The sequence below is a fragment of the Sminthopsis crassicaudata genome, chromosome 2 (assembly GCF_048593235.1).
Source record: "Sminthopsis crassicaudata isolate SCR6 chromosome 2, ASM4859323v1, whole genome shotgun sequence".
Lineage (NCBI taxonomy): Eukaryota > Metazoa > Chordata > Mammalia > Dasyuromorphia > Dasyuridae > Sminthopsis > Sminthopsis crassicaudata.
This window is the reverse complement of record NC_133618.1, coordinates 158,640,955-158,668,534: the sequence shown is the minus strand read 5'-3', so window position 1 is coordinate 158,668,534 and position 27,580 is coordinate 158,640,955. Positions and strand designations below refer to the sequence as shown.

Genomic DNA, 27,580 nt, shown 5'->3' with positions numbered 1-27,580 from the left:
GCATGAAATACATGTGATAGGGCAGTGCTAAAAATGTCAGGGAGAGAGGGGCAGTGAACTTGCACAGAGGACAGGCCAGAATATTTTGCTTGAAAGTTTTACATTTCATATGGTTTCATCTTAATGCCTGTACTCCTTGTCCCTCCCAGGTATGATCTACTAGGCACAAAATTGAGAAGCTCCTTGATGTGACTTCAGTTAGAAACCTCAGATGAGGTTATGCTTTTCCCTATTAGAGGAAGAAACTATATATACAGACATGTATATAGCATTTTCACTCTTTGTTGTTTGCTTGCATTTTTTTTTCTTTCTCCTTTTTCCCTTTTTGATTTGATTTTTCTTGTGCACCAAGATAATTGTATAAATAGGTATGCATATATTGGATTTAACATATATTTTTACCATGTTTAATATATATTGGATTACTTGCTATCTAGGGGAAAGGGTTGGGGGAAGGGGAAAAATTGGAACACAAAGTTTATGTTGAAAAATTATCCATGCATATCTTTTGAAAATTAACAAGCTTTAATAAAAAAATAAAAATATTTTTAACACAGAAAATCTGGGTCCTCAAGTACATAAGAAATTGTACAGGAGAAATTTTTTAGTTGCCTTTTTTCTCCCAAAGACAAAACCTTTCAGTCTACAAAGACTTGGCAGTTTTAGGTTTTTTTTTTCTCCCCAATAATATAGATTTTGTACTGGAAAGGTTTGAAAAGCCCTCATTTTACATATTATACATTAAAGCCCAAAAAGTTTAGGTGACTTACATTGTCTCTGACTTGACCTGATTTAAGGTTAGAAAGTTTAGTTCCTTTAATTCATACTTAATGTTCTTATGGAGTGGCTTGTGATCCTAAACCTGACTAAGATAAGAAAGTTCCAGCAATTCTACTCAATATTTTTATGGAGTAGCCTATTATCCTAAACCTCAACTATTTCAGTATGGGTTCTGCCAAAGAAACTCCATGGTGTTGTGAAGGTCTGACAAATGGTTCTAGGTTTTGGCTAATTCCATACAACAGAATCTGAGCAAATGCTGAAGCTAAGGCCAGAGGACTGACTATCTTCTTCCAGCTATGTGCTATTATTTTGAAATGGAATACAGTCTGTTGCTTACAACCAAATGGCAGGAATTAATGGGCTTCAGTTTTGTTGTTAATGGCTTACCTGTCTATATTATGTATATATGGCTGACCACAGGCCTTTGTAAGCTTTCAGTTAAGTCCCCTTATGTGGGATATATTTCAAGTATGCATAATTTTATCAGTGTCTCTATTCATTCTCCTTAGGTGGATAGCAGACCTTCCATGCCAAGATAAATAATTTAAAAAGCATAGGGTCAACAAAATTCTTCAGCTGGTAGCATATCTTTTAATAAAGTATGTGGAAGACTGGGAAAAATGATGCATTGTGGAGGCACAGCTTTGCTAATGACCTCCTGTGTGTCTGTGGAAAAATCATTCAACTTCTCCAAGCCTCAGTTTCTTTGCCAATAATACTAGAAGGCTGGATTAGCTCTCCTCCCAGATCCTTTTCATCTCAGAATCTAAGAGCATCATAACCTAGGAATCCCTCCTTCCCTTTCTACAATGATATCAGATAAGAACTTTAGGGAAGGACAAATTAGTGTAAGGTATGCTTTTAATGGACAATACTTTTATTTTTTTAATCTTTTCATCAGAGGGAATACCTAGGATTTCAATTAAGGCAATATTTTATGAATCTGCATTTGATTTCATATAACTCCCTTAAAATAATAAAATTGCATTTCTCTTAAAAATTATGAAATTCAAAATTTTTTCTATGTCTTTCAGTTCTCCAAAATTGCAGGAATTTTACTGCATTTTAAAAGAAAAGGCCCCTAAAATAGGTTAACTTTTTCATTTAGTAACAACTAAGGAAACATTGCATATTGTTTTACAATTGCATGTTGTTCACGTTTTCATTGCTGGGAGAATAGCTTCTTTTTGCCTTCTCAAGGAGGGAAGGAGAAAATTTCAAACTCAAAATTAAAAAAAAAAAGAATGTAAATTATTTTTGTTTACATGTAATTGAGAAAAAAATTAAGTATTTTTAAAAAAGAAAGAAAAGATCTATTGAATTCTAAAATGTTTTACTTAGTTGAAAAATGTTATTACTTTAAAAATATTATCAAATTAAATTTTAATATTCTTACACTGAATCATGCATCATATTCTATTTTCTTCCTTAGCCCACATCTGAAGTTTAATAACCTTACTCTGATTTCAATACATGGACTTCCAGGAAGAAATCTTATGAATATTGGAGAGAGGAAATTTTTAGCAAGCGAGTATGAATTTTTTTACTTCATTCTGAAATTGGAATATTAAAATGTATAAGCATTTATATTTAGCCTAAGTAACAAATTATATAGAATAATAACTTAATTTTTATTTAAGATTTCCAAGGTACTTTTTGTAACCATGAGTCCGGGAGATTATTATCTTCATTTTGAGATGGGGAAACTGGAGGTCTAAAAAGTTGCATAAATTGCCCCTGATTACATAGTTTATCAGTATTTGAGGTAAAATTTTAATTTATTGTCTCCTAACTCTGAGTCTAGCATTTTTTCTATGATGCTACATGCTAATATTTTGAAATGGAATACTGTCTGTTGTTTATAACCAAATAGCAGAACTCATCAATGGGTTTCATTTTTGTTAAACTATATACATTTATCTTTGTCATTTTGCAACTACTTATTAAGAACTAAAATACTACTCCTAAGAAGAAAATGAACTGCTCTTTTCTAAAACCTGTAAGGAAAGGGTTGCTATGATTTAAAAAACCAATACAGGAAATTATTTACTTACCAGTAGCAGTAGTTTTATGTGATTTTTATATATAAAACATACACATAATATTTAAATGTACAAAAATTTATTTTTTCTTTCTTCTATCCCCTACTCACATTACAAAAGGAAAAAAAACCCAGAAGCTGTATAACAAGTACACTTAGTTGAATCAAACAAATCCCCACATTGGTCATGTCAAAAAATTGGCCTATGCTATTTTAATACTTTCTTATGATCAAAGCTTTTTCACTAATCACACATGGCTTTGAAATTTGCCAACAAAAACTTCCATATAAAATCTGTGATGCTCTCTAAGACCTGGGATTTGTGTTCACCATATCTTAAAATCTAGATGATTCAATAAGTTCCATGCAATGGTATGAATTGTTTGTAGGAGTGGAGTCCAAATTAAATTTGTTTTGTTAGAACCTCTGAGGTTCTGTTGACTATGCTCTTCTCAATGGTTTGACAGAGAATAAATAATAGCTAGCATCATTTGAGAATGATTTCATCACTAGGTGTGTAAACACAATCTAGGTCATTCAGGTACCCCTCTCTGAGGAGGTAAATGATGTTGTGGTTCTCAGCAACTACTTGGGAAAGCTCAAACCAGGAAATGATAATTCATATTATCTCCACCGATATGGCCCATTCTCAGCTACCTTTGGTCTTAGGAGATAAGAATAATATGGATATCTGAGCTCCACAGATTACCCAAATGCCCACAGATAAAGTAGTCACCCAATAAATGTTTGCTAAATTCAATTTTAGCAGTTTGTTTAAAAATTCTCTTTATAAATGGCTTTTTTTTTTTTTTGCCGTAGCTAATGAATTGATTTTTCCCTTTTTTTCCCTTGACACCCTTTTGGTGCTAGTGAAAAGAGATATGACCAAAAGGTAAGTAGATGGATGAGATCAATCACTAGACTTTATGTATCTCCTAGGATTTTTATAATTATTTAAAACAAAATTGAATTTTAAAAATATGAAAGTGCTTTATAAACTGTAAAGCATGATACAAATATAAGATATTACTATAATAACTTCCTTTTTCCAAGGTCCACTAAAATTCAAAAAGTTTATCATCATATTAAGTATAGGACCCCAGCCTATTTATATTTTCCTATAGGTGTTTTGTACATAGAGCTAGCCTGTACTTAAATTTATACTACCAGTCCTGTGGTAGAGCTGGTTATTTCCCAACTGTGACCTCTTTTTAGCATTTAGCATAGTAGACCTGAAGTTTAGCAGTTGTGGTTTGTTTCTATGGCCCATTTACAAAATTTCCAGTGAAGATAATCTTTATCTCTCTTTCTGAGGCAGGAACAAGTGTATCCACAAGGCTTCTTTGTTTCCAGAAGCTACCTGTCTTGGTCCCTTTTGTCTCCTCAGGAGCCCTGGTATATTTATCTTTCTTGTCATCAAGCCATCAGTGAGACAGCTTCTCCCATGCTGGACTATTAACGGCCATTAACTGTCTGCTCAGGGAAATTACTTTGGAAAAATACATACTTCTTCCTCCCAAGGCTAGCTTTCATCCATCTGCTGAATTAATCAATAAAAATCCCAATATTTTTGCTGGAAAAAGAAGGAATTAGATTTTTTCACTTAAAAAGTCACATTTTTAAAATGAGAAATTCCTTTAATTCAATCTATTGATATTCTATCAGCTTATCACTCCCAAATACCTTAGTGCTTCCCTTCTCTTCTGAAGAAACAACTAAAAATTAATGCCTTTATGTGACAATTCTCATCAGAAAAACTCTGAAATTTAAACTATTAAACATGTGTTCTGACATTATCAATAATACTATCATTAAAAATAATATTACTTTAGCCTGCTACAGATTTCCCTTGGCAGAATTTATCTTTGAATGAAGGCTCATGAAATCCTTATACACTAAATGTATTTAAATTTTCTTCACCTCATATAACCCAGTATAATATTGCTAATATGAAGGAAATAGTACAATAAATATGAACAATCCCTTTAGGATTTCTTATGAATATATAACTAAAACCAGTGTATCTTCTATTTTCACGTAAAAGGAAAAAACTTTTCATAAGGGAATTTTTACTCTAGCGTGTGTCATTTTCCTATGATCCAAGCATATCTGATATTCTTTTCTCATTAAAAGAATTTTTATGTATGCTGTTTCATTCCCCCTATGGCCTTCACAGAGAGATACAAAGCAAAGAACTGCATTACCTTTCGCTGTCTTTAGAATATACCTAATGTGCTTCCATTACTAGGATTCTGTTTGAGCTTAGAAAACAAAATAGTATCTCTCTCATCCAATGTGTGGATCAAAAAGGAAAATGTTCATCTATTACCCCATTAGGATCCTATTTACATATCTTTTTGTACAAAAAGAATAATCATAAACATCATTATATAATAATACTCTTCATGTAGATTATATATTTAATACGTATGTGTGCGTGTGTGTATGTGTGTGTATGTGTGTGTGTGTGTGTGTGTGTGTGTGTGTGTGTGTGTAAACATTTCTGTTTTCAAAGCCTTTTCATATACATTATCTCATTTAATCCTTCTCACCATCTTAGGAGATAGGCAGAGCAGGTTTCACCCTCACTTTATATATGAGGATCTTGAGCCTTAGAAAGATTGAATAATTTCCCCAAAGTCACATGCTTAAAAAGCGTCAGAGCTTTTCTTTGGCTGGTTTTGTTGTTGTTGTTGTTGTTGTTGTTCTGGAGACATAATCAGGATAACAGTGTACTTGGAAGTCACAGGATCTAGATCCAAGTCCTAATTTTTCCATTTACAATATAACTATTCTATATGATTTAATTAAAGTGTGATAGTTCTGAGACAACAGGCAATACAAAAATGAAGCATCCTCTGCCTTTGAGGAGCTTAGACTCTTTTAATTTTTGAGAAGTATTAATAAATGGAATTCATCCCAAAGATGCTTAAAACTAAGAGTCTTGTCTTTGGGATTCTTCAAAGCAATTATCTCCCTCTAGCCTCTATTTCCTTAGAGTCTGTGTCACCTCATTTAAAATGCCACATTATTCTAATGTAAAATAGAGGCTTCTGAGTGGAACAGTGGATAGTGGGATAGGCCCGGAACTCACAAAGATTTGAGTTTAAATTTGGCTATTAGCTTTGTGACCCTGAGAAAGCTTAACTATAAAATAGGGTGATAATAGTGCCTAACCCCAGGGTGGTTGTTAAGATCCAATGAGATAATGTTTTTTAAAATGCTCAACATATAGTAAGCACTAAGCAAATATTTATTTTCCTTTTTAAAATCAGGGGAAAAAACATTTTCCACTGCTATGGAGAGGAAGCAGAGGAAAGAATAGACTTGGGATGCATTAGTTACTTTAAAAATCCCTGTTGTGGAATGGTCCAAGGCTGGGAGGGATAATTTAGCTTTAACTTGAGGATGTCAATTTGTAACTAAGTGTTTCATAACGAATAATCTTTTAGTATAGGCTCTGGTAAACTCACAGCAAGAAAAGAGACTTGAACCACTAGGGGACCTCCACCAACCCACCAGATGTCTAATTAATGCCTGCTGTCAGCTGCTCAAATGTCACTTATGGATATTCTTTCTTCACAGCCACTGTTTTAATGATAAAGATTATGCATTGATGTCACTTTGTTCCTGGGTTAATGTTGTGGTTGGTAAAATGATTGGCATAAACAGAGCTGCCAAGCACATCATCCTTTCCAATGAAAAGATAGTGCCATATGACCACCTCATCCTCTGCACTGGGCAGCAATACCAGGTAAGCTGGGCTGTGCACGTAGGGCAGAAGCCAGCGTGTTTGGTGATTACCACGATTAGCGATTAATCCATTTACCAGCTCCTCCTGTAAAGAGCATCTCCCCTTGTCTGAGTATGGTGACAGCTGCTGTTCTATGTCTATAAAGCACTCTTAAAGCTTACTCGTGACCAGAATTGTAGCCTGAAACCCTCCTCTCACCGCATTCCAACAAAAACATTCTGCTCAAGGATAAAAATGATAACGAGTTGGAGAAATGTCACTCTTGAATCTGTTGACTAAAAACACTAACATTGCTGTTTTTTATATCAGAATTCAGGCACTAGTCATGCATTTGAAGGTAAGGTAATGCACATTTGAAGTCTATTGCACTTGGACTGTGTAATATAGTTTTCCCTAATCTGTCCAGTAGGGCTTACTTACCTTTAAAGATTACTCGTGTTTCACTCTTTTCACCAATAGCTTTTATTCTTTTTAAAAAAAAGAATTCCAATTTTCAAAGATTGTAGAGTTTTTTTTTCCCTTGAAAAAAGGATGGAAAGCAAACTGGGAAAATTTTTGACATTTCAATATTTATTTTTCTTTTGATATCTCTTAACCACCTACTTTTACTCTGCTTTCCTTCCTTTCTCCCTGGGTATGTTTCAATTTATTTTTGGCAAATTATACATCTTTCTACATTGTAGAGTTCCCTGCCACTTTGGAAGAAACTCTGCATGGATGAAATGGCCAGGATGTTGATTGAAATGAGCATCTGCCCATGTATGTCCAGCTGCCCTTGTGGCATTAGCTTGTGGCACATTAAGCTCTTGCCATTTTTACAACTGGAAAAAATAAATGGAAAAGTTATCAACAGTGTTCCAATTTAATTTTTCTCCAGGATGTGAGAATTAAAGGTAACCAGAGTGATGTGGAAAGGGCAGTTGAATTCATGAGAGAGTTTCTTTTTTCTTTTTTTTTTTTTTTTTTTTTGCCTCTTTTCCTTTTTCTCATTTATCTAGTGACCAGGCCCCAGAATTATTAAAGTTTGAATGGTTTCCTTTAACAATATAAATTAATAATTGGCACAATTTAAACTCAAAATATCACTGAGAATTCTGTAACCTGTCCAACTTAGTCTCAAGAGTTGCCTATATTTTGGAGAAAGTATTCACAACTCAGCACTAACATAAAATCCAAAGTCGAGAAGTAGGTTAGAAGAATGAGTAGATAAAAAAAAAATCTTACCATAAAAGGCCATTAGGTAATAAAAAAAACTCAAGACAGAAATCCATAAGAACAGAATATCACAAAAATATCTACAAATGAGGCCTCAAGGAAAATGGAATAGTTCATATAAGATCTAAACAAAAGAGCTAAATTATTTTTAAAACCAAATAATAATTATACAGAGGAAATAGTAAAAGAAACGAGAGGTATGGAAGAAAAATAGGAAAAGAGTGCTAAACACTTAGGACAAAAAAATTTCCCCAAGAAAATGATTCCCTAAAAATTAGAATTGAATAAACAGAGGCTTACTCTATTGGCCATCAAAAAATATTAAAACTAATATTGAACAAGTTGAAGCTGACACTATAGGACACCAAGAAATTTTTTTAAAAAAACTTAAAAAAGAGAATGTGAAGTGTCTCCTAGAAAAAAAAAAAAACTGGCCTGGAAAACAGATCAAGAAGAATCATTTGGACTACCTGAAAGCCATCCCAAAGGAAAAAAAACCCCTTGCCATAATATTTCAAGATTTAAATTTTTAAAAATAAAAATAGCTTTTTATTTTTCCAAATACATACAATACATCCACCTTTGCAAAACTTTGTGTTCCAAAATTTTCTCCTTATCTCCCCCAGCATCCTTCCTCTAGACAGAAAGCAATTCAATGTAAGTTAAACATGCAGTTCTTCTAAACATATTTCCCTATTTGTCATGTTGTGCAAAAAATATCATATCAAAAGGGAAAAAACTTGGAAAAGAAAAAACAAGCAACAATAATAACAAAAAAGTGAAAATACTATGCTTTGATCCACAGTTCTGTCTCTGAATGTGAATGGCTCTTTCCATCACAAGTCTATTGGAATTGCCTTGAATCACCTTATTGTTGTAAAGAGTCAAGTCCATTACAGCTGGTCATCACGTAATAAATATTCTTGTTGCTGTATACAATGTTCTTTTGGTTCTATTCACTACACTTAGCATCAATGCATATAGATCTTTCCAAGCTTTTCTCAAATCAGCTTACTCATCATTTCTTATAGAACGATAATATTCCATTACATTCGTATACTATAACTTATCCAGTCATTCCCTGATGAGTATCCATTTCATTTCCAGTTCCTTGCCATTACAAAAAAGGGTTGCTACAAATATTTTTGCAATGTGGGTCCTTTTCCTTCTGTTATGATCTCTCTGAGATATAGACCCAGTAGAGAAACTTCTGGATCCAAAGGGTACATATAGTTTGATAGCCCTTTGATTATAGTTCCAAATTGCTCTCCAGAATGATTGGATTAGTTCACAACTCTACCAACAATGCATCAGTGTCCTAATTTTCCTGAATCCCCTCAACATTATCTTTTCTTATCATTTTAGCTAATCTGAGAGGTGTGAAGTGGTACCTCAGAGTTGTCTCAATTTGCATTTCTCTAATCTATAATGATTTAGAGCATTTTTTCATATGACTAGAAATTTCATCTGAAAATCACTTCTTCATATCCTTTGATAATTTATCATTTGGGGAATGATTTGTATTCCTATAAATTTGAGTCAATTCTCTAAATATTTTAGAAATGAGGTCTTTATCAGAAATACTAGAAGTAAAATTTTTTCCCCCAGATTTGTGTTTTTCTTCTAATCTTGACTGCATTGGTTTTGTTTGTACAAACCTTTTAAATTCAATATAATCAAAATTATTGATTTTGCATTTCATAATCATCTCTAGTTTTTCTTTGGCTATAAAGTCTTCCCTTCTCTACTAGATCTGAGAGGTAGACTATCCCTTGTTCTCTTAATTTGCTTATAGTATCTAAATGTCTAAGTCATGAACCCATTTCAATTTTATCTTGGTATATGGTGTTAAGTGTTGGTCAATGCCTAGTTTCTGTCTTACTTTTTTCCCAGTTATTTTTGTCAAATATCCCAGAAGCTGGAGTCTTTGTGTTTGTCAAACATTAGAGTACTGTAGTCATTGATGAATGTATCTTATGAACCTAAACTATCCCACTGATCCATTATTCTATTTCTTACCCATTTTGATAACTATTACTTTATGATTTAATTTTAAATCTGGTATAGCTAAGCTACCTTCCTTTGCATTTTCCCCATTAATTCCCTTATTTCAAGATATTTTAAAATGAAACTGCTTAGGTCTTTTAGAACCAGAAGGTAAGGTAGAAATTAAAATAATTAACTAGCTTCCACTTACCAAATAATATTGCAGAACTCATAAAACCTAGGCTTTCCAGCAAGAAAAATGTAACTTAAAAAAAAATTGATTATAATTCTATGGGAAGGGGAAAGTAATAGATTTTTTTTTGATGAAATAGAGGATTTTAAGGAATCCCTGATGAAAAGGTCAGAACCAAAAAGAAAGTTTGACCTATAAATACAAGAATCAGGAGAAACAAAGAAAAATTAAACCTGAGTGATCATAACAGACTGAACAAGATTAAGTTATTTACATTATTGTTTGGGGAGAAATATAATATGAAATATGACCCTGTCACCAGGGGTCATAAACAGAAGATCTGGGAGTAATCATTTTATTTTTTGATGATATTAAAAGATGAATATAAATGCTGAAAAAGAAGAATACACTGGGAGAAGGAAATGTAGGAAGATTGGAGCAAATTATCACATAACTAGGGTGCACAAATGAAAACCTTTACAAAAAGGAGGAAAGAATGTGAGAGATCCGGTGACACTTGAACTTCACCCCCTGAACTTCTTATTTGGACTGAAAAAAACCATATATAAACAGTTTGATACACACACACATACACACACACACACACACACATATATGCCAAATACACTTTACTCTCAACAGTGAAATGAGGGAAAGAGGTTAAAGCAACGGAGAAGAAGGAGAACATAGAGAAGTATTAGTCAGAAGTACAACAAAACTCTTTTTTTCTTTTATAATTATAACTTTTTTTTGACAGTACATGTGCCTGGGTAATTTTTTACATTATCCCTTGCATTCACTTCTGTTTCGATTTTTCCCTTCCTTCCCTCCACTTCCTCCCCTAGATGGCAGACAGTCTTATACATGTTAGATATGTTATAGTGTAACCTAAATACAATATATGTGTGCATAACCAAATTTCTTGTTGCACAGGAAGAATTGGATTCAGAAGGTAAAAATAACCTGAGAAGAAAAACAAAAATGCAAACAGTTTACACTCATTTCCCAGTGTTCCTTCCCTGGGTGTAGCTGATTCTGTCCATCATTGATCAATTGGAACTGAATTAGATCTTCTCTTTGTCGAAGATATCCACTTCCATCAGAATAATCCTCATATAGTATTGTTGTTGAAGTGTATAATGATCTCCCGGTTCTGCTCATTTCACTCAGCATCAGTTGATGTAAGTCTCTCCAAGCCTCTCTGTATTCATCCTGCTGCTCATTTCTTACAGAGCAATAATATTCCATAACATTAATATACCACAACTTACCCAACCATTCTCTAATTGATGGATATCCATTCATCTTCTAGTTTCTAGCCACTACAAAAAGGGCTGCCACAAACATTTTGGCACATACAGATCCCTTTCCCTTCTTTAGTATTTCTTTGGGATATAAGTCCAGTAGTAGCACTACTGGGTCAAAGGGTTTGATAACTTTTGGGGCATAATTCCAGATCAGCAAAACTCTTAAAGAAGGAATAGGAAACAGAGAAGTGTAAGAGAATAAGATAGAGGGAGATACACAATAATCAAAACAGTGAATGCGAATGGGATAAATTCAGTCATTAAATGGAAGAGGATACAGATTGAATTAAATCAAAACCAATAATATTATGTTTTCAAGAAACACACTTGAAACAGATATACTTAGGATTAAATAATCTTTTATGTTTCAACTGAAATAAAAAAGGGAGAGGTGGCATTTGTGATCTTAAGTAAAGCAAGAATCAAAATTCTAAATAAAAGAGATTAACAAAGAAACTATATTTTGTTCAAAAATTCCATAAACAATATATTAATATCTATACTAAACACACACACATATATATATATATACTAAATGCCATAGCTTCTAAATGCTTAAAGGAAAAGTTAAATGAATTACATAGTGAAATAGACAGTAAAATAATATTGGTGATGTAAATTGCTCCTCTCAAACTCAAATCTAAATGAAAAATGAACAAAAAGGTAATGAAGAACTTAATTAGAAAAGTTATACAAAATATTAAGTGCACATTTCCCTGATTGTTCTACAATTAAAAGTATATTCAATAAAGGTCCTTTGAAGAATAAATTAAAATTTAATTGGAAATGAAATAACTTATCCTAAAGAATGGCTGGGCCAAAGAAAAATTATAAAAATAATCAGTTTCATTAAAGATAATGACAGCCATGAAAAAAAAGATATACCAGAATTTTGGGGATTCAGCCAAAATAGTATTTAGGGGGAAAATATATCTATAACACTTTCAAAAACAAAGAAAGAGCAGATCAACTAATTGGGCATGCTACTAAAAAATAAACTACAAAAGAAAACAATCAAAAATTTTCAACTAAACACCAAAATAAAAATCTTAAAAATCAAGAACAAGATTAAAAAAAAAAGCCTGAAAGCAAAAATACATTGAATTAATAAAACCAGAAATTGCTTCTTTGAAAAAAATCAATAAAATAGATAAGGTATTAACTAAGTTGGTTTTTTAAAATAAATTTATAGATTTACCTAATTTTTATTTATCAAAAGATAAAAATTCATAATGAATGAAGAAAAATAAAATAAATTTTAAGAACTATTTGCTTAGTTCCATACCAATAAAACCAACTGTCTAAATGAAATGGATGAATATTTACAAAAATATGAATTGCTCTATCCTAGGGAAAAAGTTGCACAAACAAAATGAACTTTTAAAAGAAAAAAAATCAGGATGAAATGAATTCAAAACTGAATTTAACTTAATCTTCAAAGAACAATTCTTTCCAATGCTACATAAACTGAAAAAAGGAAACAAAATTCTACCTGATTCCTTCTATGACCCAAATATGATACCTAAACCAAAGAAAATCAAAACAAAACTGTAGACCAATATCATGACAATTGATTCAAAATTGTATATAAAATGTTATGAGGAGTTTATATCAACATATCTCAAAAATAATACATTATGGTCAGAATGGTTCAATATTAGAAAAACTATAAACCTAGTTCAACTATATTTTTTAAAATAACAAAACTCATGTTATTAAATCCATAGATACAGAAAACTTTTGATAACGCAATACCTATTTCTTTTTTTTTAATAGTAGAAAACATAGGAATAAATGTCACTTTTTGAAACATGATACATAGTATCAATCTAAAACCAAGAGCAAGCATTACTAGTATTGAGGACAAATTAAAAGACCATTTCGTTAAGTTCCGGGGTAAAGAAAGAATGTCTATTATAATCATAACTATTTTAATCTGGTGCCACAAATGGTAGCTATAGCAATAACAGAAAAGATATTGATGTAATAAATAGAGGCAAAAAGGAAAAAAAAATGGTTTTGCAGATATGTTAGTTCATCTAACGCAGAGAATCATAGTAAATTAACTAAAACAAAAAAAAAACAAAACTCATTGAAACAATGAACAGGTTTAACAAAAATTATAGGATACAAAATAAAAAGCAAATAAATGATCAGCATTTCTGTATATTACCAAGAAAATCCAGGAGGAAGAAAAATTCCAATTAAAATAACAAAAAGTAAATATATATACATATATATATATATGTGAATCTACTTGTCATTACATACACAGGGACTGTATCAAGACAATTATAAAATAGTCTTTGCACATATAAAGACAGATTTAGATAATTGGAAAAATATTAATTGCTCATGGGAAGACCTAGTCTATATTATAAAAGCTTCTTTAGATAGTATCCAATGCCATAAATGGCATTTTCTAAAATGTCCAAAGGATTACTTTATAAGGATAGAAAACCATAATAAAATATCTGGAGGAACACAAGATAAGTAATAACAAGGGAATTAAGAGAAAAAAAAATGGGAAGGAAGAAGTACCAAATCTCAAACTATACTACAAAGCCATAATTATCAAAAATAAGTTAGTCTGGATAAGAAATAGCTTGATCAGTGGGAAAGATTGGATGCACAATATGTAGAAGCAAATGAGTGAAGTAGATTAAGATTCATAAAAGGCAAAATCAACAGTTTTGATTATATACATTTTTAAAGTTTTTGTACAAATAAATCCAAGGCAACTAAAATGATAAAAGAAGCAGGAAAGGGTGTGTGTGGGGAATCTTTGTAGCAAGTTTCTCTGATAGGAGGCTCATTTTAAGCTATATAGGGTAATTTAGTCAAATCTGTAAGAATATGATCATTCTCCAATTAATAAATGGTCTAAGATGGGCAGTTTTTAGAGGAAGAAATACAAGTCATATGGAGAAAAGAATGCTCTAAATCTCTAATAACTAGAGAAATTCAAATTAAAACAACTCTGAGGCATTACCTTATGCTCATCAGATTGGCAGAGTTAACAAGGAAAATGACAAATGCAGGTGGAACAAGAGGTTTTGGAATTGAAAATAAAACTGAATTTTATAAAGTAGAATATCAGTTTTATAAGAGTAGTTCCATGTCACTAGAGGTCCTCAAGAAAAGACTAAATCATCACTACATAGAGTATTGAAGGGGTAATTTTTGTTCCTGCTGGAGTAAATGGTTCCTGAGGTGCTTTTCAATGCTGAGATTCTGTGATTCTGAAGTATTTCTTAGGGTGGTGATCAGTCAGGATCAAATAAGATATTGATTATTAAAGAACAAAATGATGTAATCTTAAAAGACTCTAAATTAGAATCAGGAAGATGGGTTTTTATCATTCATTACTTTGTATAACTAAGCAAGTCTGTTGATCTCCATGAGACTGTTTTCTTATCTGTAAAATAGAAAAGTTAGACTAGATAATCTCAAGTTCTTGTTCTAACAGAAGGCTTAAAATCTGATGAGGATCAAATGAGATAAAATATGTAGTGTCTTGAAAACTTGAAAGTTTTACATAAATGTTAAATGTTACTATTATTATTATTATTATTCCCTTTGTATCTTGACACTGTCAAAGAGAACTGCATTATCTGCAGCTAAGATTCCAATTATCAATCAGGTACCACCAGATATTTTTTCTAGTAAGAGTATTGTCATCACAGCGAAGATAGAAAAAAACATACAGTAATAGAGATTACCTACACAAAGCAAGAATTTTGAATCCCATTTTATTATTTCACCAAGTCTTATCCTTCTCCATTGTCTTTAAGTGTCTTTAAGTCTTAACAAGGTGTGGTATACTAATTTAAAAGTCTGATTAGGTCACTTAAAGCCTGTATCAAATGAAGGCCGAAAATTGTCCAAGATCTGAGAGAATTTGAGTCCCCAAACTCTGACACAGATAGCCACAAAGGAGAGAGCATCATTCATGAGAATGAACATTCATATAGCACTTAGTATGTGCCAGTGCTAAGCATATGATGGTTATTATCTTGTTTGATCTTCACAATGACCCTGGGAGATAGGGGTTATTTTCCTTCTCATTTGACAGAAGAGGAAACTGAGGCAGAATAGCTTTTGAGAACCTATGACCTGTTCATTATCACTAAATTCCTTTGGTGTTCTCTATGCTCAAGACTTCAAGAACCTTAGCAGCAGAATCCAGTGCCCAGACCTCTCCAGGGACATGACCAGGGAAGAATAATTCATAAACACAAAGAGAAATCCACCTGGGAATAATTGATGTTAGTTGGGGAGGTCCTATTTTCTCTCTAACACCAAATACTACAAAGTTCTGCATAAATAATATGAGTTAATTTACAAAGACCAGCAATAGAAATCCTACTAATTCTTACTGACTTGCTCGACTTCAAAATCATGCTCCGCTGTCAGGGTCCTTTATTTTCCTGTTTCCTTTCAAGGCAGAGACTGTGTCTTTTTTTGCTGGCATCCGCATCCCTCACATCTTGCACAATGCCTGGCTCATTGTAAGCACTTAATCAATACTTGTTTACTCACTCTTATTGCATCCAGGCTCACTAAGGGAAAAAGACAAGTGTACTCCAGGATTGCCGACTCTAGCTGCTCCTTTCCTTCCCTCCCTGCTCAGCTGCACTACCTTCCATACTGTGCTAACAACACAGCTTATCCATGCTGGAACAACCTACTCCAGTAATTGAGCACTTATTTATGCTTTGTATTCTTTTGCTTTGAAATCTTTCTCTCCCGCAACTTTTCCCCTTCCTTCAGCCACACTGGGAATTGCCAAGTCTTATTGATTCTGCCTCCACAACTCATCTCATAGCCATCACTTCATTTCTGTTCACACATTTTCTACCTTAAGTCCTCATCACATTTTGTCTGCACCACTCTAGTAGCTTCCTGGTTGTTATCCCTGCCTGCAGTCTGCACTCTAATTATCTTCCACATAGTTGCTAAATTAATATTCCTAAAATATAGATCTATCCCAGGACACTAGGAGATTTTGGAAATTTACCAGGTTCCTTCATCTGTTTGTTTTATCATTTAGCAGCTTTCTAAATAGATGATTTGGGTGTATAGAACCAGAAAGATGAAAAACAATGTACTGTGTACTTGAAAGTCAAAAATATAAGAATGAAATTTCGAGATATATGTGGCTGATATTTAGTATCAGAGCAGAGAATAGAAATACAACTGATTATTGTTCCATCCTCCTAATTAAGGATATATATTGAGGGTTCTCTGGATTGTGAAGAAAACAATAGTCAAGAGAGAAGTTCTTAACCTTTCTTTATATTTAAAGACAGTTTGGCTTTCTCATGTAGGAAGCATGAATTGCTTCTAATATCTATATTTTGGGTCGGAGACTAAGTTGAAATTTAACTTTTATAATAATGATCTATTTTAATAAGTTTTTAGCTTGGGGTCCGACCCCTTTATTTGTATATTTCTAGCATTAAGGAAATAAGCAGTCAACCTCTTTATACTATTAGCCATTATCAATACTATTTATAAATACCAGGAACTCAACCATATTTTTGCCAAATAGTATGGACACCACATAGTCACAGCCCAAAGCAGCTCAAAATTCCTGAGCTCAAGAAAACTGACAGCTGTAGTTTCACAATTGCTGGTTTTGTGGGCATGTTCCTCCATGCCTTGTAGTTCCTTGGAATTTTGAACAAGGACCTTATAGCTGAGCTATGCAAGGTTAGGAAATATCAAATAAACAAAATGAAGGAATGAACAAATGACAGTATCAGTCTATTCATAGCCTAAATAAAAGACAACTCATTAAACTGTTCATCAGTTATCAAATTTCAAATTAGGTAATTTGAACAAATTAACATTAAATTTTGTATGGTACTTTATATATTGTTTGTACCTTGAATCTCAAGTCTATATTTTAATCTATAAGATGAATTATTTGGGGATTTTCAAAATTGTCCAATGGCATTAGAGGTTTCATGGTCTCTTCCCCTTCCTCCAGGGACTTAGTTTTATAGTGCTTGATACCCAGACAATTCAAATGGAGCAGGCTAAAAATTCAGAGTCTGATTGGACAGACCTTGATCTTGAGCCTCCAGGAGATTCTACACAGAATCCCATTGGTTGACCAACAGGCTAGTAAATAGACCTTAACATGTTGGGCTGATAAGCAGATATCAAAACACCTACAAGGGCCAATAGGCTGGTGGAAGGTCAGGCTGCAGTCTGGCAATCTGGGTCAATAGTTATGTGACCATGGTCATCTCCTCATGTTGAGCAATAAAGGGGTGACAAGGGACAGAGAGGAAACAAAAATAGCTGAGAGACTTTCCATAATTGAGTAATTGAGTCACCTCTGCCACACTGGACTTGGTCACCATAACAAAGAAAAACACAGGTGGAACCCCTCTAGCTTCCTTTGATTAAGCAAATGAATTTATAATCTGTAACTGACAGCTTTGATGCCTACTATCAGAACCTATAATCACTACCTGTATGGAATCATATCAAACTGATTAATATCAATTGGAATAAAATAGAGGTCCAATAAAGTATCTAATATGATTGTTGAGGAGGGAGGCTAAAAAAATAAGCCTGCTATTATAACATCATTCTTATAATCAAAACTTTTTAGTAATTCCTTATTACCTCTAGGCTAAGGTATAAAATCTTCAGCATGGCATTAAAAACCTTTCATAATATGGTTCCAGCTTCTTTTCCAGTCTTGTTTTCATATTACTTTCTATTCTAGTCAAATTGAACTGCTGCTTCCTGTGCAAAACATTCTATCTCCTACCTCATTCCCTTACATAACTGGTTCACCACATCTGGAGCTCACTCTGGCTTTTTTTTTTTTCCCACACTGGGCTTCTCTATCTCAACCCCGTTGTGTATGTACAACAGCTATTCAATCTTGATTCCACTACTAATCAGCATAGGAGTTTTGATCGGCTCCACTTCCAACCTGGACATCTAGTGGCTCTCACTCCTAGTGATACAGCATCTTGTGAAGAACTTAGGATGAATGCATTCTTAACTTTAGCTCACTTATCTCAGAATTCATGAGCTTAAGCAATCTGCTAACCTCAGCCTGCTAGAAGCAGGTATTTCAAGCACCTTGTCTTCACTCCTGCCTTTTAGAATCTCCATCTTCCTTCAAAATTCAAGACCAGCTTCTATACAAAGTTTATCTGGATCCCCCAATTTTTAGTAACCTCTCTATTTAACTTTGTGTTATGCTTTTTATTTATCTGTATACATCTGAATGGAAGCTCCTGGAAGGCAAAGATTATTTCATTATTGCCTTGTATCTCCAGTTCCTATCAAAGCACCTCACACACATTTGACACTTAATAAATGCCTGTTAAAATTAATCAAATTGAAAAGAAGTCCTAAACAAAGATGGTGCTGTTTTGATGAGCTAGTTTTGGCTAGAAACATGCTCTTGGTGCCAGAAAACACTCTAATTGGGATAGATGGTATGGCTTAAGTCTCATGATTACAAAACACTCATACCCTTAACATTACTTTTATTATTGCTATTTCCATTTGTATGCTATCATGGCTAGTTCTCCACACAGGGACCTTTGCCTGTTACTTGAGTTCTACCAAGATCTGGACAGTTTACTCTGGACTCAGTCTTTCAACTATTATTATCCACTTTGCCCTAATAATGTGGGAAATGTCATCTTACAGGCACAAAAACCTTGTCCTTTAGTGACGTTTTACCTACTTATTCATACCACAGCAATGGTCACAGAGAACTCCATGAATGCTAGACTACATAGGAATTTATATATGGATTGTGGGAAATTATTATACTTTTGCAACTGTACTAAACTCACTTTTAGTTTAGGCTTTGTTCTTTTCCCTCTACCTTTTTCTAACTGCACTATACCCACTGGTATGCACTGAGAGTTTTATAAATTGAAAAGTTGTCAGTTTGTTCATTATAATAATTTTATGTGAAGGGCTTTTTTTCTGGTTCATTAAAGCATGACTACTAAAGTGATCTGATATGACTAGAATTCCATTTTCTTCCATACTACCAGCCTCTCTTCTGTTATTCTATTAAGATTTCAAAACTCTAATGACTTATGGTCACTACTATGTATATTGTTTATGTTGATAAAAGCAACTGGTTGTCTATTTAATAAGTATTAAGATTATCATAAGAAATATAGGTCTATTTTGACAGAAAGAAAACCTCATCTCTAATTGTATCTTTCTAAAACATATTTTTGTGGTTATCTTCAAAAATTAGGTATTTTCCATAAGCAGAACTGGTTGATATTTTAATAATACCCAAAAAAGTAGGGCTATGTTGTATCTTGGATTCAAATTAATTTAAAACCATCATTTCATTTCACATTTCAAAAAATCCTTTTTCCTTAAAAATTTAAAGAAAAATTTAAGACTATTGTTCTAATTCATTATAGTTTCCCAAAAAATAATATACAAAATGTTCTTTTTGAGGAATTTTGTGAATAGTATATTGAGTAACATTTTCTTCCCTTATACGATTTATAATAATAAAGGAATATTTTAATTTTCCCATAGGTAAGAGGAATGAGTGCCTTTTCCTCTAAATTTAGCTAGAGCAGCGTTTTATATAACTCTCCAGAGTTTACAAGATAGGAGAAAAATCAACAAATATATATATATATATATATATATATATATATATATATATATATATATATATATATATATATATATATATATATATATATATATATATATACACACACACACATATATTCTCCTGGGTTCACTTGCTTGCTTCTCTACATATCAAAGATTTAAGTAAGCATTTTCCCTGAAAGGATAAGCTGTGCATTGATGCTTCCTCAACTGTGCCCAACTATCCCAACTTTAGAAGCTACAGAAATTCCATGAGGGATACACGGCAGTCTAATTTGTCCTGTGGGAGCCAGAGAAAATACCATTCTGACCTAAGATCAAAGAAGAAAATCAAATTAATCTTGTATTACAAGGAATTAAAAATAATATTAAACACGCTCTCCTGAATTTTCCATTCAATTGAAAAGTAGTATGAGGGTGTTAAAAGCTAGAAAGCTAATTCAAGTTCATGCAATAGTTTCCTTTTTCAACACACCCAGATACTGAAATTATTTCTTTACCTAATTCCAAAACATCTTTTGTTTTTAGACACAGTCTTTTCATACTCTTTAATCCAGAATCCTAAAGGTTGTTTTATGTAGGACTGCCCAACTTGTCTTGACCAAGAGATAAAGGACTAAAACGAGGACTAGCACCTAATGTACTTTGATATGGCAGAGAGGAAGTTACCATTTTAAATAATACCATGCTCTGGTCCCAAGATTTCTATTTCCATCCAATAAAAGCTGTCCATGGGGAAAAACAGCAGAATAAATTTTTAAGAAAAAAGAAATTGACTTTAATACTATGTTATAAGCAACAAAGACTGCCACATTCAGCTGCTGGGGCAGTGAGCACATCTGCAGAGGACTGGGAAATTTATACCTGGCAGCTGCAAATGAGAACAGTCAAAGAGAAAATTGTCGATCTTCAGTGCTTTCCTTCCCTTTGTGGCAGTCTCACCATCACTCCAGTCCTTTGTATCTTCCAGCCCTTATCTCCCAGATAGTTCTGCCTGTTCCCTCATTCGAATTTGCCTGCAAGGTGTCCCATCCCCTTTGGCTCTGCTCTGTTAATAAACTAATTGTGCTGGTGTGTTAATGGCTGTTAATCTGTTAGACATATTAGGCTTTCCAGGTAACATAATTGCCTTTTAATAGGAGCCTTTAGGAAACAGTGTGGGAATGATAGCAATGGTGAGAATTTTAGATGCCAAGGAGGTCAATGGGGAAAGACAGGAAACTTTCTCATTCCCTCCAAATTATAGCAGGTAGGTGGTGGGAAGCTGCTTAGGTAAAAGATCAGCTTTGGCTGCCAAGCCAGAAAGGCAGCTATGTGGTATGTTAGCTAGGGTGCTGGGGCTGGTGTCAGGAAGACCTGAGCTCAAATATATCTTTATGAATTTATGACCCTAAGAACGTCACTTAATCTCAGTTTCCTCAACTGTGAAATGGGGAGGATATTTGTACCTCCCTTTTTGCAGGGTTGTTGGGAGGATCAAATGAGGCATTTAACTTTCTTTTTTACATTCACTTTATTTTTTATGTTAAACATGATAAATGTGTATATATATGCAAATCCAGTAGAGACATACATATTTATACAATTATCTTGCTGCACAAGAAATATCTGATCAAAAAGGAAAAATAAAATGAGAAAATAAAATTTAAGCAAATAACAAAAGAAGTAAAAATGCTCTATTGTGATCCACACTCATTTTCCACCGTCCTCTCTCAGAGTGTAGATGGCTCTCATCATCACTTAATCATTGGAACTGGCCTGAATCATGAGACATTTGTAAAGCATTTAGCAAAGAGGACACATAGTAGGTGTTATTTAAATATTTATTCCCTCCAGCTCCCTCTCCCAAGTCATAAAACAGCATATTGCAAAGTTTCAAAGAGTTGTAGACTGTAGGTGCTACACTGAATTTTCTTGAACTATAGTCTACCACCTCTTCCACCACCTCTTTTTAGTTTATCACTAATTACCTCTTCTGTCAAGGGTTATTAATGGCACTCCTAGAGGAACATACTTATTCCAGCCATTCTTCATGTCACTTCTGTATTAGAATAACTATGGCATCATCTAGCATATTGTTTCTCTTGATATATTTGCCTCAGGTGCCATGTCCCACAGGAGCTGACATCACTAAACTATTGACTAACAGAGAGATCAAGAAGGACAGCAAGCAAAGATACACTGGCCAAATCCCTTCTAATCTTTTCACTCTCAATGATGAGGAAGATTGCTTAAGGGCACTGAAATGGATAAAGGAGAACCTTATTCCTTCAGAAGGTACGGATTTTTGTAACTATAAACATTTTCAGAGCACTATTTTCTTTCTATAATGAGTCTCATTCTTCATCTAGTTCAGCATATAATTACTGCCTAATTAATTCCAACCAAATCTTTCATCTGTCATGCTTTGTTTTCCAGATTAATTTACAACTTGTTGTCATTTTTGGACACCCAGAATGTTTGCTGGGGGAAAAAGGCTTGAGATAGTTTAATTATCTATAATTATTATATGCCACAAAATGAATATCCTAAGAGCAAAGCTTGGCTAAAATCATTAACTAATTAAAGAATAATTTAATAAGCAAACATGTTTAGCAATTATATGAAAAATATGTCTGCTTTTCTAAAGCTAAAAAGACCTAGAAAAAACAGGAGGTCTAAATTAGGAGAGCTTTAATTTTCTCTTTAATTGTCCTCTTCTTTAGTGTTATCTATAGAGTAGTTCACACAGATGTACATATTCAAGTTGCATACCACTTTTTATGCTAAAATGAATACATAATAATATGTACAAAAGTATCCATTATTCAACCAATTGCTTTTCCTTTAGATTTCATTGAAATTTGACAAGATAAAAATGCCAATGACAGTTCAGTTATACTTTTTGCCTGCATGATCTAAGGATTCAAAAAATGGCTAGAAAGTAGTAGGATGGAGAGAAGAAGAGGGCAAAACATTAAAATAAGGCATAGCCATCTATCTTTGATGAGAAATTTAAAAGGGATCAGCAAGAAATGAAAATTTGTGAACTATATATTTTTTGAGTTTTTCAGAACACTTAATCCTTGTCTTGTGACCTACAAGTATACAAATACTTGGATGAATGCTGTAAACAAAGGGTATGGGGCAAGTAATTATTGGTTTTATCAAAGTCAAACTCAAGAATGTTCCATTTGCTTAATTCCCATAAATCAGCTGCTCTGAAGGTATGAAAATCAGTAGCCTAATATATAAAGTATGTCCAACTTGCAACTGATTTTGGAATTGACAGTTGGAGGAACCTTGAAGGCACCAAGACCAATTCTGTCATTTTACAGATGAGGAAATGAGGAAAGTTACCTAGTGAGGTTATTTCTCACTTTCAGTGTCACTATTTCCATGTATGAATATGTTTATATATACAACACTTATATATGTTTACACACAAATATGTGCATTGAATACAAACATATATACATATAAATTTACATGTGTATGTATGTGAAAATACATGATAGAAATACCAGGTGGCAGTTAAATGCATCACTCTCTGTCTCTATTTTGGTCTCTCTGCAAATATGTTTATATACCTACTTGTAAATATACATATTAGATCTGTGCTGTACTGTATTTATGAATATATTTTTATTTATATATATTTATAAATACATGATAGGGACAGCCAGGTGACAAGAAAGAGTCGCCACCTCTGTGGCCACTTTGTTTGCTTCTTTTGACTGTCTCTGCACTGAGTTTACCCAAAACTTAGTTAGGTTTGACTATTTACATGATTTGAATAGGCTGGGCAAATCATTGACTGATGGAGGACCTCTAGGCCTTCCTATCTGTCCTGCCTCTGTGCCCAGCAGATTCCCAGCACTGCTATATGACCTCATGCTGTCTCTCCTGCCATCACATGATACACTGTTAAGACTTCTGGACCCTTCAACCTGCTTTGCAATTAATCTCCCCTAATTAGAGTTTGAATTTGTTGAGAGCTAGGTCTAGTTTTTTTCCTATCTATGCTTATCAAAATCTGTGGTATAGAGTAAGAACTTAACAAACGGGTTTTTGTTTTGTTTTGTTTTGTTTTGTCAATTTGTGCATGGTTCTAAAGGCTTGTCTTCAGAGAGAAGACTGGCAGAGTTTCTAATAAATTAATTCTAATTATGGCATCCATATATAAATATACTAGAATTCTTGGGAATTTTCTATGGTCAAAAGGTTAGAACTAAAGTTAGGGAGTTGAGAGCTACTATTTACTATATTGCTCTACCTCTCAATCCCAGATTTCTCCTTATGTCAGTTTAATAACACATGAGAAATGCCTTCTTTTCAATGGACATTTTTTATTATGATTCATTTTTTCTTCCTCAGTATCATTCGTTCCTTTTCTAAATACATAGATTTTTTTTTAGTTAACAATTTCCAGACCTTTATCTTCCGGCTGAATTTATGTACTTCTGTTCAAACACTTTCTTGTCTTTTAAGTAGTCTTTAAAATAAGATTGAAACTGCCAGTCTTCTTACAACCTCTCAATTTTCTATCAGTCAAAAATACATATAGATGGCATATGCCAGGAATTCCCTATACCAATGATATATCAGAACCAATGCCAGTTTCCATCCTATGAATTCCTATGAAGACACTCTCAATCTTTACCCCGTCATCTATTCTATAACTTATCTCAAAAAATCAAGTGTTGCTTTGTGGTGAAATTAACAGATAAGAATGAAATATTTTCTAAAAGTATAAAGTCAAGGTCAGTATATAATAACTATACAAATAGTGGATGATAGGGAGATAATAAATATATAAATTGATAAATGATAGGTAGGTGATCGAAATAGATGATCAAGAGACAGATAATAGATGGAAAAGATAAATGATGAAATAAAAAGATGTTGGATGGTAGAGAGATACAGATAATTAAGAGATAGCAGAGATAAGTCGATGATAGATGGATAAAGCATTTATTAATTACTTGACATGTGCAGTACTGTGCTAAAAACTCAGTATAGAAATATAAGCAAACAAGATAGTTCCCACATCGAAGAAAGTTATATTCTAATGGAAAAAGACAACATAGAGAAAGGAGCTGGAAGGAAGGGAGAGAGATTAAACTATTTGAACGGCTGTACTGTATGTTGAAGATAGCCTAAATTGCTATTATAAATATTTCCAAAAACAATATACAACATATACCATGGGGTTTTTCTGACAAAATCCAGCAGCCTAATAATACCACTGTAACATTTTATGACTACAATTGGAACTAATTAAAATTCATCTGCTATTAGTCCTGTACTTTCTATGAAAATGAAAAAATTGGTTGGGAGTAAGGTAAAAAAAACCTGCTTTAATAGCTTGAAATGGATCAATTATTTTCATCTCTAGCTAAATACAGTTTACTGACTTATTAAAAGCATATTTGTAAGAAAATTATAACATTAAAATTCCAGTGCATGAATCATTAAGCAAAGCTTTTGTTACTATGTATAATGTATTCTTTCTTTTCTTTTTTTGCAAAACAGAATGAAACAGGTCATACTAAGGTCAAAGAAATCTTAGTTTCAACTTCACAAAAAAGCATCAAATGATTTTTAAGTTTACAATATTAAGTTATTAGGTTGTTCTAAAATGTTAATTCTTTAGTGTTAATAATATTTGTGAAGATCTTACTCAGGTAAAATATTGAGAAATCAGAGCATTTCTAGAAATTTTGAATAGGGAAAGCCAATATAACTTTTTGCAAAGCAAATTAATATTCAATAATATTCTAAATAACAAAACTTCTTAATCTGCAATAATTTCATTTGATTTTAAGGAATAGAGCCAGAAGTGATCTTAGAAAAGATTTGATCCTTTTTTTTTTTTTTTTTTCATTTTATAGAGGAAGAAAATAAGACACAGAGGTAAATTGATTTGTTCAAAGCAGTAAGTGCCAAAGTCAAGATTCAAAGATTTTAGCAACTTTACAATATTTAAATATTTAGCTTGTTAAACTGGTAGATAGATCACTGAGCTAAATATTAATACCTTTACAATTGTCTGTTTTTTCCACTCTTTCTTTTAGACCCTGTCCTTTACCTTCAATGATTCTTCTATCTCTCCTTTCTCTCTTGAACCACTTTTTCTGTTCTAATTTCTTTTCCTTTACTATTTAGTCTTCAATTCTAATTTTAATTTATTTAACATTTTCTCTCAGTTACATTCAAAACAATTTGTTTTTAAGATTTTTGAGTTCTAGGTTATCTCCCTTCGTACAATTAAGAAATCACATATGAAGTTATGTAAAACATTTCTATAAAAGTCAAGTTGAGAAAAAATATATAGATCTCCTACCATACTGAAAAGAAAAACCCTCAAGAAAAATTAAGTTAAAAAGTAAAGAGAGAAATGGAGAGAGAAATAGACAATGTTTCGATCAATATTCAGACCCAATCAGTTTCTTTCCTGAGTATGGATAGGATTTTTCATCATAGGTCCTACAGAATAGTTGTGGATGATTATACTACTGAGAATAACAAAGTAATTTATAGCTGCTCATCCCAGAACACTGCTATTTCCTTTGTATACAGTATAATTTTACTTTTTTCATAGAGGACTTTCCAGGGTTGGTTTTTTTTTTTTTCCCTGAGAACCTCCCGCTCATCATTTCCCACAGAATTATAATATTCTATCAGAAAAACTTGCTGTGAAAATTTTTTGCAATTGTATTTCCCTCCATTTATTCTCTCTCCCTTCACCCTGTCCCTCTTCAAAAGTGTTTTGCTACTACCGTGTTTCCCTGATAATAAGACACTGTCTTATTATTTTTTTGGGACTAAAAAACACCAGAGGGCTTATTTTCAGGGGAGGGCTTATTTTATCCTCCATCATGCCCCTTTTATCCTCCATCATGCCCATTTTAGCCTCCATCATGCCCCTTTTATCCTCCATCATGCCCATTTTAGCCTCCATCATGCCCCTTTTAGCCTCCATCATGCCCCCTGAGTGCTTATTTTATTCTCCATCGCTTACTGAACTTACCGAGTTTTTAGATGGTCCTGTCTCAGCTCTACTCCGCGGCGCTGCTCTCAGTAGCGCCAGCAAGCAAATCACCAGGGAAGAAGAGGATGACGCGCTCACTGCTGCAGCTCTGATTGGATGCAGCTCGGAGCGCGACGTGCGTTTCACCCGGGAGGGGAGGGCGGCGCTGCTTACTGAAGGTACCGCTACGCAGCATATAGCGCAGGGGATCACCATGATGACCGTTTTCATAGTAAGTTCGATAGGGCTTATTTTCGGGGGAGGGCTTATTTTAGCGGAATATTAAAGAGTATGTGGGTGTCTTATTTTCAGGATAGGTCTTATTATCGGGGAAACACGGTAACTACTCTCTCCCTCAATATGCTCTTTCTTTTACCACCCATCCCCATATGTATATTTTTTCCTCTATCTCTCTTACTTGATTCTCAAAGTCCTTTTTGAGCTCTTCCATGGCTGAGCCCAATTCTTATTTTTCTTGGAGTCTTTGGATACAAGAGCTTCGACTTTATTATCTTATGAGTGTATGTTTTGATCCTCTTTGTCACCATAATTTTCAGTGATCAGAAACATTTTTTTTTGTTTTCTACTCATTTTCCTAGACTAATCTGCTTTTAACTCTTTGTTAAAGTAGGGCTCTGTTTCCAGGGTGGAG

At 33.3% G+C, this 27,580-nt stretch overlaps 1 protein-coding gene across 4 annotated transcripts in view; it reads left to right on the top strand.

Annotated features, from left to right (window-relative positions):
• Positions 1-27,580, top strand: part of CFAP61 (cilia and flagella associated protein 61) — a 329,189-nt gene that overhangs the window by 198,393 nt on the left and 103,216 nt on the right. For all 4 annotated transcript variants that reach the window (XM_074287748.1, XM_074287746.1, XM_074287747.1 and 1 more), the window contains 3 exons: positions 2,216-2,314; positions 6,410-6,578; positions 22,019-22,193. In XM_074287748.1, coding sequence (XP_074143849.1) covers positions 2,216-2,314; positions 6,410-6,578; positions 22,019-22,193 — 443 coding nt within the window. The remainder of the gene's footprint in view (positions 1-2,215; positions 2,315-6,409; positions 6,579-22,018; positions 22,194-27,580) is intronic.